Raw genomic sequence first — 15,794 nt, forward strand, 5'->3', positions numbered from 1 at the left:
CTTTTGAGAATATACTGCTGATCTGGAAATTACATGCAAGATGGTGATTGTCTATATATTTATAGCTGCATGGAGGAACTGTTGTCACAATCAGTTAAAAAAAAAAAAAAAATCCGCCTGGCTATCATGGCAATGAAATATGTTTTGTTCAGAAAATTAAGCATGAATCATTTTTGGAAGGCTGAGTTTTTCCTCGCCCCACTCAGGTCAATATTTACTGCCAAACGTAATGTGTCGCTAAAATAGAAACAGTCTGGCGAACGAAGTAGGGCTAAAAACACGTCATGTTTCAATGTAAAGAAATTCATGAAAAGTTGAGAAACAAAGTCATTTATAATTATTGTAGACAGAGGGGTTACAAAGCTGTTTCTAACCATTTGGGACATCAGTGATTTACAGTGAGAAGAAAGTTGAACATTGGAGAAGCTTTTTCATGAGCGACCAGTCGACTAAGATTACTCAGAGAGGAATGAAGAGTCAACCAGGTGATAACTAAAGAACAATTATAATAGCGTGATTGTCTGGGGCAGCTTTACTGCCTCAAGGTATGAAACCATGAATTCTGCTCTCCAGCTAAAATCTTGAAAGCTGACAATTTTAACCTTGAGTTAGAGTACATTTGGACTATGCAGTTATGCAGTTTATCAAAGCACACCAGTAAGTCCACCTCTGAATGATTCAGAACAGAAAAAAGAAGAGAAGGAGGAAGAATTAAATGGTTTTAAAGTGGCCTTAAATGTAAGACTTTAAGATCTGATTAAGATGCTGTGGCATGACCCCTCAATGTTTCTGAATTAAACCAATTCTAACTGCTAGAGGTCATTAAATGGGTCCAACATGTGCTTAAATACTAATGCCAACACAAAATATATGTTTTCTATATTTTCTGCAGTAAGGAAACTGATGATCTTTTAGTTTATGTTTTGCTTTCTCTGCAACTCTTCCTATTTTTACACCAGCTTTAGCTCTGAGATAAGCGTACCACAGAGAGGTTCCAGTCCACTCGCAAACCCCACGGCCTATCATAGTCTGAGAGCGGGCGTCTGTGGTTTCCAATGGCAACCACGAGCCGAGCTCCTGAAAACGACTGCCGCGGAGAACTGACCCGTTCCGAGAAGAGAGAGGAGTCAAAGCGAGGAAATGCTTCACCGATATGCGAAGCTTATCGCGGTCAGTTCATTTCTGTCTTCGCCCACTTTCTGTCTATCGTCTAATTGCTAAATCTTCGAAAAAATAAACACTGGAGTCCCTGTTATTCGGACTCGCTCGCGTTGTCGTGGCAACCACGCACCCACAGCGATTCAGTTTCATAAGTGGGGCCGGGAGTTCCCTGCACTCGGGTTGTTTACAACCCGAGTGAAAGAGAACAAAAATAAAAAAATCAAAACAAGGCTAAGGCTACCACAGAGGTGGGTTGGTGGTTTTGCTCACTATGAAAGTACAAACTTTTGTTGGCTTTTGGTGGTGAAACAAAATGTCTTAAGAGGGTTAATGTAAGCCAAAGACCCCACACGGGGGCGCTCTAAGATGTTTTTTTTTTTTAAAGTCAGATTAGAAGCAGACTTTTTCCTTTTTATTTTCAGCATCATTTTTAAATCAATTCAAATAAAAAAAATACTTTATTGATCTCAAAGGGAAATTACATTTTTGTTGTAACTCATATTATTCATGGTTCTTCAAGGACTTGATGCAGATCTATGGCTGTGGGCAGGAAGGATCTCCTGTAGCAGTCTGTGTTACAGCGCATTTGTAGAACGAACAGGATGCTCAGGATTTATTCAGACTTATCAGAGTAGATGGGGTTGAATGTGCAACAGTTCAAAAGCGGTGCTGTATTCAGAAATGCCTATACACAGTCACACACAAATATATCTTGTAATTGATACTTGGTGAAGTTCTCAAATCAGTGCACTATTAAAAGTAGTCTTTTTCTCCCTTTCGCAGTGGGATTTCGCAGGACTTTACTGTATGAACAGCTGAAGAGAGGAGAGAAGAGAAAGGGACTGACATCTGAGCATGACTGCTTTGGTTTGTCCTCGAGTCAATGTTTCGGAGCTGTGTGCAGATGGAGACAGGTTCCTTCAAAGTGGAAACACGGGGAAGGCCACGACAGCTGTACATGTCTGCCTTCAGGACTCATGCCACCTCTGCTGTATCCCACATGAGGAAACTGGAAAGGCCCAGTCTGGTTAAGGTCATCTCTACTCTAGAAGGCTGGCTGAACGGTCATGGGGACAATCAGTCAGCCGAGGGTATCAATAAGGGTCTTGCGGCTGTTTTCCTGTCAACGCTGTGCCCCAACAATTTGTCTGCCACCATTTTTAAAATGGAATCCCTTCCTCCAGAGTGGTGGGCTTGGCTGTGAGGAGATTTTTGCACGCTGCACAGCTCTGCTCGAAGGCAAACGTAATCTTCATCAGGAAGGTTCGACTCAGGTGCTGCTGGAGATAACGCGAGCGCTGGCCTGCCTCTTTTCACAGCCTCACAGTTTGAAGGGACTACGGCTTTACCTAGCAGCTTATCGGTATAACAAATTAGAAACAGCCTCTCTGGTCCGTAGCAGACAAGCTGCACACCTACCCAAAATAGTAAAAGCCTTCAAAGATCAAGTAATGCCTATAGGTCCCCTATGTTGCATTAGATAACAAGAGGTCAGCGACCCCAATGGAGAAGAATGCAATAAATGTAAAGGATGCTTCTATAGCGGTTGAGTTTTTAATGGCCGTTTCCCCTGATGACAGAGAAATACAGGAACTTCAAGCAGCAGATTTGTTCTTGACGGGCAGGTTCGTGGAAAGTGCAGAGATCTACACTTCTCTTTTACATCAGAAATTGTCACCACAGCCTGCAGACGAATTACCTGAGGGTGGTCCAGAGAGGAAAGCCAGACTCTTAACCTGTCGAGCAGCTGCTTGTCTCTCAGTAGGTGGCAAAACGGCAGAGGAGTGCACAGATCTGGGAGAGGCGTTTGAGATCCACCCTGCCACTGCCAGAACCTACTTCAAAAAGCTCTTCACCGATTACGGGACAGGGATGGCAGCTCGCAACCATCTGCGTCAGCAGGCTGAGAGGGGTTTGTCTGGCTTCAGAGAGAGGGTCCTTATCCGCGCCGACCTAAGATCTACAGAGGGAGTAGAGCTTCTGGACCCTGTGATCACTTCCCTACGCACTCTGTGCCATTTGGAGCCTGATGGAGGAGGCAGAGAGCTGCGGGTGAGGCTGGCTGACTGTCTGCTCCTCAGAGGGGAGCACAAAGAGGCTCTCTCGATCTGCAGCCAACTAGCTGCTGCCCAGGGACAACAGAGCTATCAAAACACAGTCCAAGTTCTTTGTGGATACGCCCGGCTTCTTTCTGGGGACCACAAGGGGGCCTTAGAAGATTTTCAAGCTGTGTTAGAGCACAACACGCCGCACCCGTCCAGCTGCGTGCGGGCACTTTGTGGCAGGGGGCTGCTGCGCATGATGGCTGGGTCAAATTACCTCACAGCTCTGGACTACATGACAGCCAGCAGGCTGCATCCCCGGGAAACGGCTCTGACAGTCCGCTGCTTGGTGCCGTGGAACTTTAGGGGTCTGCTGTTTACAGTCCTGCTCGAGCAGGGCGGAGTCATGCTGGAGGGGTGCGTAAAGGACAAGTCCGAGTCCGGTTCAAGTGAAGATCCACAGCATCCAAAACATAAGGGGCAACTTCAGGTGCCATCAAAGAGAGAAAACCACAGCAGCAGGGTATGACATTTGTCCCACTGACAGGGTGATTGGTTCACACACGTTTTGAGGAAGAAAAAGAGAAGTAATATCATGATAGTAGCTTCGTAGATATTCGTAAATATCTTGGTACAAACTCTTATGATATTAGGGCTGCAACTAACAATTATTTTCGTAATACCTTATTCTATCAATAATTCGGACGAATAATCGGATAATAAAAATTGCCCCCTCTGCAGATTTATCATTTACCAACAGCATTTTGATCTTGTTCAGTATTAGAAATACATTAAAAAGGCAAATAAACAAATAATTGAATACCTTTTTAAAGTAAGAAAATACACATTTTATTGCCTAAAATGCAATAACATTACATTTCTTTATCACATGCTTGATCATTTGAAGCAATGGATGCATCTGCAGCTACAAAATACTTCTAACATTAACATGTAAAAATTTCACTCCTTGTGCTTGAGTTGATGTCAATATAGTGTGGGGACTGATTTTGTGATTTTCTTTCTGATTAATTGATAGCAAAAGTTGTTTTTAAACAGAATTTGAACCAGGTGAAGCTAAAACTGCCACTTGAAGAGTTAAGGGTAGAACATGTTTGCAGAGAAAGTTTTTTTTTTTATCTTAAATGCAAGATGTAACAACAGTTTTAGCTTAATCACAGCTCTGAGTGTTGTTCTTTCATGCAAATTGCCTTTTTTTTTAGTCTGTATACGCCAGTTAACAATTAATCAATTACTATTTCAATAATCATTTCATCACAATAAATTTGATTAACCGTTTCAGCCCTAGACAAGATCATGAATGTAAATATAGCAGGTCAAACCTTCTCGTAAAACAGTGTTTTATAATCATGTTTTTAGTGCGATGTCTTCATAGTTATGCTGCATCATTGGTTGCCTTGCACTCTAGAACTCCTACTGGTGTCCATTCTCTGGCCGGGTTGCTCATGGACCTTCAGCCCCATGCTGACGGGCCTCACATCCTCACAGCAGATGTATTGTACCAGCTTGGGCGAGTGGAGGAGGCCTACAGGTTACTGCTGTCTGTGGGTTCCCCCAATCCTCGGGCTCCTCTCCTGGCTCGCCTCGCACTCCTGCAGCTCCACAGGGGCTTTCACTATGACGCCAATCAGGTACAGAAGTTAATTTTGTAATTTTTTTGCTGTTGGGCAAGGAAATTCAATCCTTTATCCTTTAATTTTGCCCAAACAGCTTCCTATACACTGTCTCAAATGATTCATAAAATGGAGCCCCACAAGAAGTCATTTACACTCTAATTAGATTTCCCAATTTATAAGAAGTTGATCAAATCTGGTTACTCGGCAGAAAAATAAACTAAATCTCTTCCTGTTTCATTTCACCTTCCTACACCTCCAAATTAGCAGCAGGAGGTTCTTAGTCAGTCCAGTCGTCTGTAATTCTGTTTCTGGGAAGCTGTAAGGCACCGGCTAAATATTTGTAGCTTTTTTGTTAATTTTATATATTGTCTCTAACTCCCAGCCATTCTAAGTCTTGAGGGATGGGAGAGATTGCTGAGGGTGCCATCCAACTAAAAACACACCTCGAAATTCTATCCCAGGATCTATTCTCATCAAATTACTACAACGTTTATTTCTACATTTACTGTTTATCCTTTTCTTCTTCAGCTGCTCAAAAAGCTCCTTGCATGCGGGGAGACCAGCTGCCTGCGCAGCCTGCTGGCTGTGGCACAACCGAAGGACCGAGCGCTGCTGCAGGGACACTGCCACACAGCGGCTAAACGCGTCCTGGACGCCTCGACAGAGGAGAGCTCTGTCAGGGAAGCTGTGGCGTACCTCTCTATTGCTATCATGGCCTCTGGTGATCAGCTCTGCTAAAGAGTTCTTGATATTTTGTAGTAGTCCGTTTGATATTGTCGACCAAATACATTTTCGGCGACACGTGAATTAAAATCATGATTTGTTTTAAATTAGTAGCATAAATTAATACAATTTGAAAATTATGCACTCCTTTTTTTTTAGGTGGGGAGGCAGAAGATTCGCTGTTGGAAAGAGCGAGGTGTTACGTGTTACTGGGCCAGAGAAAGACGGCCATCTTCGACTTCAGTGCCATTTTGAAGGAGCATCAGAAACACGTTCCGGCTCTCTGTGGAAGGGGCTTCACGTACCTCATGCTCAACCAGCAAAAGGTATTTTTCAGCTGAAATAATGGCAATTATTTATAAAAAGCTACTAAAAAGTTATCAGTGGCTCGACAATGCTCATTCATGACATCAACATTTGTGGGAAATAATAAAATATATTTGTCTTAACGCAATCAACTGACAGTGTCACAATTGTCTCCTCCTCTCACCAAGGAATGTGTTCACGACATCCTCACTGCTCTTCAGATAAAAGCCGACACGGTCGTCAAAGAGATCCTGTCACTCAAAGACAAAGCCCGGAAGCTGATCTGTGACTGGCTGCATCAGTTCTGTCGCACCAGTTTGTCAAACACCGTGATCACCCAGTCGGTCCCCTGCCACGATGAGCAGCTGAGGGAGGCTTTCATAATTGGTGGCGCTTTGATGAGGACAGACAGCAGAGACCCCAGATGGCATCTTCTCTATGTGGACACACTTTTAGCCAAAGGTGGGACAGCATCTTTGACAAATTGTGCAGAGAATAGTGGAGCTTGGTGATATCAATCAGAATTTCCTGGCAAGTTTGATGTTAATAATAAGATACGTTGTAACTCTCTGCTTTTGTCTGTTTCCTTCAGGTGATGTTAAGGCAGCTTCCAGCCACCTCTGCCAGGTTTTTGGCCAAGGAACCGAGGGATGCAGCAGCCCAGGCCAGGCTGGGAGTGGTGGAGACCTGGCAGCAGAAGGACAGGAGTAGCGCAGCCTACAGGCTCAGCAAAGTCACTGAGAAAGATTCATCTACTCTGGACTTCTTGCTGGCTCTGATCCCATTTAATCAGCGAAAATGCATGGCACAGGTAAGCCTTTGTGCAAGAAACTTGAGGGAAACTGCAGCAAAGCTTTTATTCATATACGCTGACTTGGAAAATAATTCATATCGTTGAACTTTTTCTTAAACATTTTTTTCACCATAACTTTGCATAAATGTAAAGTGAAAGGCAAATGAAAGTGCAATGTGTTTATGATCAGCCCCTTCTAATCTGACACCTAATAATAAATGATTAGCTTTAGAAGCCTCCTTAGAAAAGCAGAATTAAGCTCTATAGTCAAGCATCATTTGTGAGAAAATGTGGAAAAGTTCTACAGGCGTGAATAGCTTTGCACTGTAACTAACTGCAATGATTTGTTTTAAAATCATTGCAGTTAGTTTTTCATTTGATGAACTTTACAAGGTTAGAGAGAAATAATTTCTCTGTTTTTATAACAGGCAGCAGCTCTGGAAGCCGGCGTTTTGTCATCGGCTGGCCAGTGGAATCAGGCTCTCGCTCTCCTGACAGTAGCAGTACAAGCGACGGGACACCGCAGGTTACAGTACCTTCGCCAGCGGGCCACCTGCTTCGCGCAGCTCGCCTTTCATGAGTTGGCGGTAGCTGACCTGGACGGCGTTATCCAGAAACACGCCTAGCTGCTCAGACGACCCCAGAATCTGCGTGGAGGATCTGTGTCGGCGAGGCCACAGTTTGGTGCTTTGCTCCAGAGAGGGAGCAGCTCTGGAAGACTTCACCCAAGCTTTGGGCCTCCACAGGGAGCAGGCCCTTCAGTGTGTAGAGGCAGGTCTGGGAAGGCAGCGATTGGCTGAGTGCTTCATGCGAGCGGCTCTGCAGCAGTACGGGGAGCAGCAGCTCGATAAGGCCTGGACTCTGATTGAAGGCGGCCTGGTTGTGGACAGTGAAAACGCAGAGCTACGCAGGCTGAGAGCAAGGGTCAAACGAGAGGTGGCCAGCCCGTGCAATGTCAACTAGTTCTGATAGAAAAGATTCAGGTGGACACAGAAGCCTTTATGGTATTTACCTGCTGGAGGAAGGATAAAACTGATAAAGCATCATCTAAGTCCTTATAGGACAAGTCATGGCAATTCAAAGCACCCTGTGTCTTCCAAGTTCAGCCTAATTTTAGAATCAGTGTCTTCATGACGGAATAATGTTTAATATGATGCAAATGTATTATTTTTTAGATACCAAACAGCACAGTCAGATAATGTTGTTATTGTACATACATGTACCATAGAGCACTAGCAAAGACATTGTTGTAACAAACAATAGATGCTTATTTTACTGAAGGCAAGACTGCAAACCTGAATATTTATTTCAAACTGTCTTAACACTTAACACAGGAGATTTAAGAAAGTGCCAAATGTGCAGGTTTCATGTTTTTAAAATGCTGGAGGCGTTTCTTTAATCATATTCACGGCAGAAAACACTCATTAAAAAGCCAAAAAATATATATATATATATGTAAAAATAAAATACAGAAAAGCCCAAAAAATAAATACTGGGTTTTAGTTTTAGTTTAATTTTGCCTGTGCGTTAATATGCCCGTCTGCGAAAACCCGGTAGCACTCATTAAAGTTATGCTTCGACTGCGCAGCTTGTGACGAGACAGAGCATAGACTTTGTTTTTAAGCAGACACAGTGATGTACTGGGGCTCCATATTGCCGAAGTAAGATTTCTCCCACTCGCTCATGAGGTCAAAGTGTAGTGGGCGGTCGCAGAAGTTGCAGGAAGCCGTGCCTAGGCTGTTGAGTGGCAGACCCACTTCCTGCCAAACCTCCATGAGTTTCCCTGTGAACACAAAACAGACAGTACAAAAAAATATTTTTTTAGCTATTTTACTTCTACGATTAACCTAAAGCAAGTTTTGCAACAATAGTGTTGTTTTTTTTGGGTTAGTTTGCATACCTAACCATAGGCCTGTAAAAATACTCCCAATTTACATCGTCAATCGTTGTGTCTTTTCTTAAGCTTATTGAACTCGTATGTCTCTGACCTCACTGTGGCAGAGATCCACACTCACTCACCCACAAAGTCCTCCATCATGCTGGGGTTGTGGTGGGGAGACGGAGCCAGGCGCAGCAGCTCCTCCCCACGAGGCACCGTGGGGAAGTTAATGGCCTGGATGTAGATGTTGTGTCTCTCCAGCAAAATGTCGCTCACCTTGGTGTTCAGCTCAGCATTGCCAACCTGGAAAACAGAACAGAAACACTTTAATTAAGCGACTGGTCCGGCAGATTCAGCTTTTGTCTGTAAGGGTCTGAGTGGTAATGACTTGGAATTAATTAATAGACTTTGGATGCTTGATCTCCAAGTTAAACTGTGTTTTGTGGGAAGCCGTACTGTAGCTCATTAATCCTAATAAATAATGTAAAACTCTGTATACCCGTAATTGTTAAATTTGTGTATTCTTTTTCTTCCATTTCTCAAATGTGATTGTTTTTATTGGTCTTTCACACAAAATCCAATATACTTCAATTGGTTGTTCTAAAGTGACAGAGTGTAAAAACCTTGAAGAGGTGGTGTGTAATCACAGGAAATGTGTTGTAATAAGAGGGACAAACCTGGCAAAACGTGAAATCTATGAGGAAAGTTACTGAAGCTTAAAACGCTGTATGTTGCAATTCCTAAATGTTAGGGAACGCTTCCTACCCGAATGGGGATGATGTGGCTGGGGCAATTGACGACAGGCAGGCCTTTGTCCATGAGCAGCTGCCTCATGAGTTTCACATTCCTCTGGTGGGCCCTACGCAGCACCTGGCCCTCGGGACTCTTCAGGACCCGCACAGACTCCAGAGCTCCTGCCAGGACCATTGGGGGTAGAGCGGTGGTGAAGATGAAGCCGGCTGCGTAGGAGCGCACCGTGTCCACCAGGGCGGCGCTGCTGGCAATGTAGCCTCCCACGCAACCAAAGGCTTTTCCTTAAACGGAAAGAGAAGACGGATTTTGTCTGAGCTACATAAATTAGTAAAATAACGAACACGTTTGCATTTTTAGCCCAAGACACAGTACTTTCAAACTAACAGCACTAATATTTTAATTACCAAATAATTTGTAAACTTATTTTCAGTATTGCATGCATGCACTCCAGTGCTAATGTATGTAGCAGTTTTTTAAAAAAAATAAAAAAAATCTTGGTTTCAATTGTATTTAATTTTTTTAGTTGATTGCTTGAAGGTAAACCACTTACAGGGTCACACTAACAGGAAGGAAATTAAAAGGTCATATGGTATAATCCAGGATTAGTTTATATGGGTGTTTATCTGAAAACTTGCAGTTGTTCTTAGGTTACACTCAGTATGAACTGCGTGCTTTATCATCGCTGCCAGAGAGGGAGGAGGACCGACACCCAGCTGATAAAACTTCTGCTCCTCCGATGGATGCTCACCCGTCCTGCTCTCATTTGACCAGTGCCAAAGGAGCCATTTGAAGAAAGTTGTTGCAGTTATTTTGGCTTTAGGACAGTGTCGGTTTGTATACAAGTGTCTACACATGGGAGATAAGCCCAGCAGACAAACAATTTACCGATGACAGCCAGTAGATGGCTGATGCAAGTGTGGAAACAATTTTATTTTATTTTTTTAAATCAAAAATGGGCCTTTTTGAAGCATTTTCATGCAAAAACACAAAGTAAATAAAAAGCAAAGCAACTTAATAACTTCTGCATTTCAGACAACACTACATTCAAACTGAACTCACCTAGGGTCCCAGAAACCACGTCAATCTTGTGCATAACGTTGTCTCTCTCTCCCACTCCGGCCCCGTGGGCTCCATACAGACCCACGGCGTGGACCTCATCCACAAACGTCAGGGCCCCATAGTGATGAGCGACGTCACACAGCTCTTCCAAAGGACATATGGCCCCTGAGAAAAGCATGACAAAATTAGATGTGTGTAGGTGAACAGCGGATCCCTGTAGCTACACATATCATCACTGTGCATAAATTAAACTATATGACAAATACAGGGTAGTATTTTTGTCTTGGTATATATTTTTCAAAATGACTTTAAGGAATTTTGTTTGAAAATTACTTCGCCTGTGTGATAGAGTTCTCAGTAATGTGCGATATTACTAAAAGAGAATGAAGCTGGAGAAAAATTTCTTCCCACTTTGGAGATGGTGTTGAAGAAAGAAAAAAAACCTTGATTACAAAAATAAACTTGTCATAATTATGCATTTCTGAATGTGATTACTGATTCGGGCATATTTTCCAATATTATTTTCTTTATAGTGAACAACACAATGCTAACGCTCCACTATTTGCTTTTTTTTTTTTTTTTTACAAAGAAAGGAGAATTAATATGTATAATTTCTTCTTTCAGTTTGGAAATAAGTTTAGCAAAAAAACAACAAAAAAACTCACACATGCTAATTTGTAGCTGTTCCACCATTTTCTTTCATGGAATGAAATTAGACTGAGATTGTGTGATGAGCTAATTTTCTGGAAAACGGACCCAGGAAAGAGGAAAAGTAGACTTTGTACCAGATAATTAGTTTATTATAAGTTCCTAAAAGTCAAGTATAAGGCATAAATAAATTATAGAGCAAAGCCTGTTCATCAGACCCTCAGGATCTACACTCGGCATTGCAGCAAAAAAAACCCCAAAAAAAAAAACCTCAAGTAATATAATAATAAACTTAGATTTCTAACTAATTAAAACACTTGGAATTTTCTTTAAAAACATGAGACTTCATAACGTGGGTGAATTAGCGCAAGATTGAGACAGTATCTCAAAGTATCCTGCAGGGATCCCACAACTTTCTGAACCAAAACAAGTTTTAGTTTTGTGTTTTCAAATCAGACCACAAGCCAATACATATTATTGGAATCAAAATTGTTGTTAACATCACCAAGTTAAAGAAATGACTAAGTGAACATCTGACGCAGATCCAAACACAGACAGCGACCATAAAGCACACACACTAAAAACAACTGTAGAGAATAGACTAAAATAAAGTTTGTTGTCATTGCAGTGGACTCACCATCCATAGAGTGCACAGTCTCAAACGCCACGATCTTTGGAGTCTTCGGGTCGGAGCGCTGCAGCAGTTCTTCCAGGTGTCGGCTGTCGTTGTGGCGGAAGATGAAGCGCTTGGCCCTGCTGTTCCTGATGCCTTGGATCATTGATGCATGGTTCCCTGCATCAGAGTAGATCTCGCAGCCTGCATGGCAGAGGGAACACCTCATGAAATGAGAGGCTACTCTAGATAGGACAGTTAGGGGTCAGGGGCTATGGTTGAGATTGGTGTAGTGTGCATGAAAACCGTTGTTCCGTTGTAAAATCCCTCATTTATTTTATGTCCTAAACATGGCTTTTCGAAAACAGTTATGAAGCAACTCCAACTCAGACCTCCTGTCATCAACTGAATGTAGTCATCCAGCTCATGGGTTCCACTGACCTGGGAGATTTTTTGCCAGAGTGAAGAGGGTGGAGTCATTTGCAACAAAGCAAGAGGAAAACACCAAAGCAGCATCTTTTTTGTGCAGCTGGGCGAGCTCGTTTTCCATGGAAACGTGGAAGTTGCTGGTGCCGGAGATGTTCCGGGTCCCTCCTGCTCCTGCACCGTGATTCTCCAGGGCATCTCTGAGGACGGCCATAACCAAGAACAATGATTGGAAAATGATCTCATCTAAATGGCCGGCTCAATGAAACACGGCAATTTGTTTTTTTGCCCACAGTAATGGTCCTTGCAATTTTTTTGTTTGTGTGTCTTCTGACTTAAAATACAATAAGACTTGTAGTTGTAAGCCTACGCAAAATCCAAGTACTAAGCATCCCTGTTAGATTTTAGCAGGGATGAGCTCATGCTAACATGTGGTAAGGGCAACGTCAATCTCTCGTTGGATTTGAAAAAAAAAGTAGTTTTGAATTAATCAAAGAAAATGTGCTTTTTTTTATTTTAAGTAGATCTATGATGATCTGTAACTGTTATAATATTTTGTTTTAATTTATGGAAATTAACCTGTCAGTTTCATTAGAGGAACTGAGGTTTAGGAAATAAGTTTATAGTTGTAGGGTGTTAACTGATCACATTGTTTTAACAGACAAAAAAAGGTATCAATTAAAAACACTTTTTTTCTTTTTTACATTTTAGAAAGAGGACCTGTTTGGCATCTCCCTAATTTTTAGCTCCCTCCAGAAATCCTCTATCAGATTCAAGTTGACTTGGTCTGGGATGCTACAAATTGTTAATAATAAAAGTCAGAAAAAACATGTTGGTCAAAAATTTAAAGATAAATTTAAGCTTGGACTTAAATTTATAATGAAGCGATTGTTCCTTGTGTAGGTCAATTTTATTGCAAATTTAAATGTCAATTTTTGTTGTTGCATTTTCTGCATGCCTTTTGATGCATGGATGTGATTGGTCTGACACTTAGAAGGATGCCCATATTGTTGTCTGTTTTATTTTAGAAAAGTTTTGAGGCCTGTGATTTGGGAGCCCATACCGCAAGAGTTAAAAGGATCATAAAGGGGTTATCACTCACAAAGAACGTTAAAAGAATCAGCAACAAAAACACATATTAATTGAAATATTAATATTTTCAAATTATTTAGACAGTGTTATACAGATGATGGATTCCTGAAGAAATGCAGTTTCTGGACCCACGTAAACTACTAAAATATCTGTGTTTTTCTCTGAATTTTAGTAGTACACAATTAGTGAACAGTAAGAGAAACAGACCTAAAATACAGACAATTTTTACCTGTTGCTTTGTCTGCCTACCTGATGGCACCAAGGACCTTTGGGTGCCGGCTCATTCCCAGATAGTCGTTGCTGCACCACACTGAGACCTGAGAGGCCTTTCTTCCAGAAAGGGAGTAATCCTCGGCATGGGGGAATTGCTTGGCGCTCCTGTTTACGGTCTTAAACACTCTGTAAGTGTGGTCCTTCTTTTTCTCTTCAATCATTTCCTTGAAGAAGCTATCATAATCATAACTGGGTCCAACTGGTTTGTGGGTCACATTGACATGAAATTAGCCATCAGAAACAACGTATTTTTAAGATATGACGGGAATTTATCATGTTAAATAAAGAGCACGTTGGAAATGGTAAATCTTACCCATGTTGTCATTGAGCTGGATGGCCATGCTGGTTTGATGAGAAGTTGAAAACACAGGCTCTTTTATACCTTTCAACAGAGAGGTCATCAAACCTGCGAGAGGAATTTGTGCATTTTTGTGAACTTGGCTTCCATTAAGAGTTAAACTTGTGACATTCACGTAATCCCTACCATCTTTGACATCCTCCTGAACCTCAGGGCTAGCTTTAACCATCCCAATCTGTGAGCTGACGAAGGGGCAGCCCTTCGATGCAGACACTGCCACCTGAGTTGCGGTTTGAGCAAACTTCCTCTTTTGCTCCACTGTTGGAAGCTGGCCGTTGGGTTTGGTGGGCGAGGAGCTCAGCTTGGCCTCCAGAGAGGACGTGCCGCTCACGGTGATCTGCCGAGCGATGATGGGACATTGGTCTGCCAGGGACAGCAAAGCAGCTCCAGTTCTTCTTAAAGCTGGATGTGGGACAGACTTCAGGAAGGGGCAGTGATGAAGAAAGGCTGCCATCGTACCGGAGCTGTTCTTATTCTGACGAAAGGCAGGAAGCAGGAAGTTATTGCATCTGTTATGGCAATTTATTGTCTTAGTGAATTTGTGAAGACAAACTATAGCCCTAGAGGGATGATAGTGGTGTAATGGTTCAGCATGGAGGGTCTAATCAAGGGTGTGTCATTCAGCTGCTGCTTATCTGCATGGTGCAGATGCTCAAGGGCCGTTCTGACTGATATCGCCAGCTGATCACGGCAAAACTCAAAGTTTTCTAAATTATAAACCCCTTTTTCCATCTATTGTCAAAACATTTCATAAAGACAGGAACAAATGAGTTTCTGACTCAATAGTCGATTGACCAATCTTTATCACTATATAAAGATTGATGAATGTTTTAATTTTCTAAATAGTATGTCCGTGTGTTGTTTCGTTTTATAAAAGGCTGGTTCTCCCTATCTGCTGTGGTCAACTGATAAAGCAGTTCTAGGGATTTGTGGCCTTTTCTTGTGGTCAAATGTTTTCTTTCCTTGGGTTTAGGCCTAAACGCTCCAACAATATCGAAACTAGTAACTGCTTGGTTTGTTTTGTTTTCTTAATGCCTGACATTTTATTGGTGTCAGTCATATTCAGCTATGTACACATAGACCCCAAAAAGGTAAAATGCTAATAATAATACTAATAATAATAATAATGGTTTCTTCAAATGACACTTGTAATGTGAAATGAATATTAAATAAAATATGCTTGGGTATTATTGGGTAAAATAAAAAACACAAATGCGTAAATAAATAAAAATGTAAAATGATCTAAGAAACCAACCATAAATAAATGACTGTTAAATGCACTCGTGTTACTATCAAATAAAAACAAACATCAAATAAGTAAATATATTTACTAAATTACTAAATAAATTAAATATAACATATAAATACATTTATATTTATATGTACATTCCTGAAATTATTCACCAAAACATAAACACTAACTAACTAACTAACTAACTAACTAACTGAATAAATAAATAAATAAATAAATAAATTAATTTTAAAAAAGCAAACGTGAACTCACCTGTTGACCTGCACTGAGGACGAACTTCAGAACAGCAAATAGGCAGAAAGTAAGAGAGGATCGACTCTTATACGTCAGACGTTAAAAAGAGTATTATGCAATCTTGAGTTCCTCTGAAGGGCCGTCTGGGGCTCAGCCTGGAAAGGGGCCGGGCAGGGAGCTGTTAGCGTATGTGTGGGAGGTGCAAAGATGCAGATATGTGCCGTTCACCTACCCAGTTTCAGTTGGGACTGGCAATAAGTGATAATGTCATAATGAAGGATTTTATGCCACTGAAAAGAAAAGCTCAATCTCAGACGACTTTTAATGTAATCTTCATTTAATCACAACAGCCTAATTTAAAACAGATGAATGTGTATGTGTTTTTTTTTTTAAAACACTTTAAATATGGTCTACAACTTGCTAAAAACTAATTTGATAGTTTTTAGGATTTAAAAATAAAGATGTTTTAACAAGTTTAGGACATGTACAAAAAGCAAACTGATCAATACCGGAACATATTGAGCAAATCATTTCTGTTTGTTAGAAAG

At 41.5% G+C, this 15,794-nt stretch overlaps 2 protein-coding genes across 2 annotated transcripts; one reads left to right on the top strand and one right to left on the bottom strand.

Moving 5' to 3' along the window:
• The first annotated feature begins 857 nt into the window (after positions 1–857).
• Positions 858–8,099, top strand: ttc34 (tetratricopeptide repeat domain 34). The gene is made up of 9 exons (XM_032562586.1): positions 858–1,170; positions 1,945–3,726; positions 3,777–3,790; positions 4,504–4,852; positions 5,366–5,558; positions 5,720–5,886; positions 6,055–6,336; positions 6,459–6,677; positions 7,251–8,099. Exons 2-9 carry the CDS (start codon positions 2,665–2,667, stop codon positions 7,620–7,622), a joined length of 2,658 nt encoding a protein of 885 aa, XP_032418477.1. The 5' UTR covers positions 858–1,170; positions 1,945–2,664; the 3' UTR covers positions 7,623–8,099.
• LOC116725717 (aminolevulinate, delta-, synthase 2) lies at positions 7,948–15,431 on the bottom strand. Its single transcript, XM_032572012.1, has 10 exons — positions 15,265–15,431; positions 13,887–14,235; positions 13,716–13,808; positions 13,379–13,601; positions 12,053–12,237; positions 11,636–11,815; positions 10,351–10,515; positions 9,304–9,572; positions 8,679–8,841; positions 7,948–8,442 (listed from the first exon to the last, which is right to left on the bottom strand). The coding sequence occupies exons 2-10, from the start codon at positions 14,212–14,214 to the stop codon at positions 8,279–8,281; spliced, it is 1,770 nt and encodes a 589-aa protein (XP_032427903.1). The 5' UTR covers positions 14,215–14,235; positions 15,265–15,431; the 3' UTR covers positions 7,948–8,278.
• Between the last annotated feature and the right edge of the window lie 363 nt (positions 15,432–15,794).

This window comes from Xiphophorus hellerii, chromosome 1, assembly GCF_003331165.1.
Source record: "Xiphophorus hellerii strain 12219 chromosome 1, Xiphophorus_hellerii-4.1, whole genome shotgun sequence".
NCBI classification, from domain to species: Eukaryota; Metazoa; Chordata; class Actinopteri; order Cyprinodontiformes; family Poeciliidae; genus Xiphophorus; species Xiphophorus hellerii.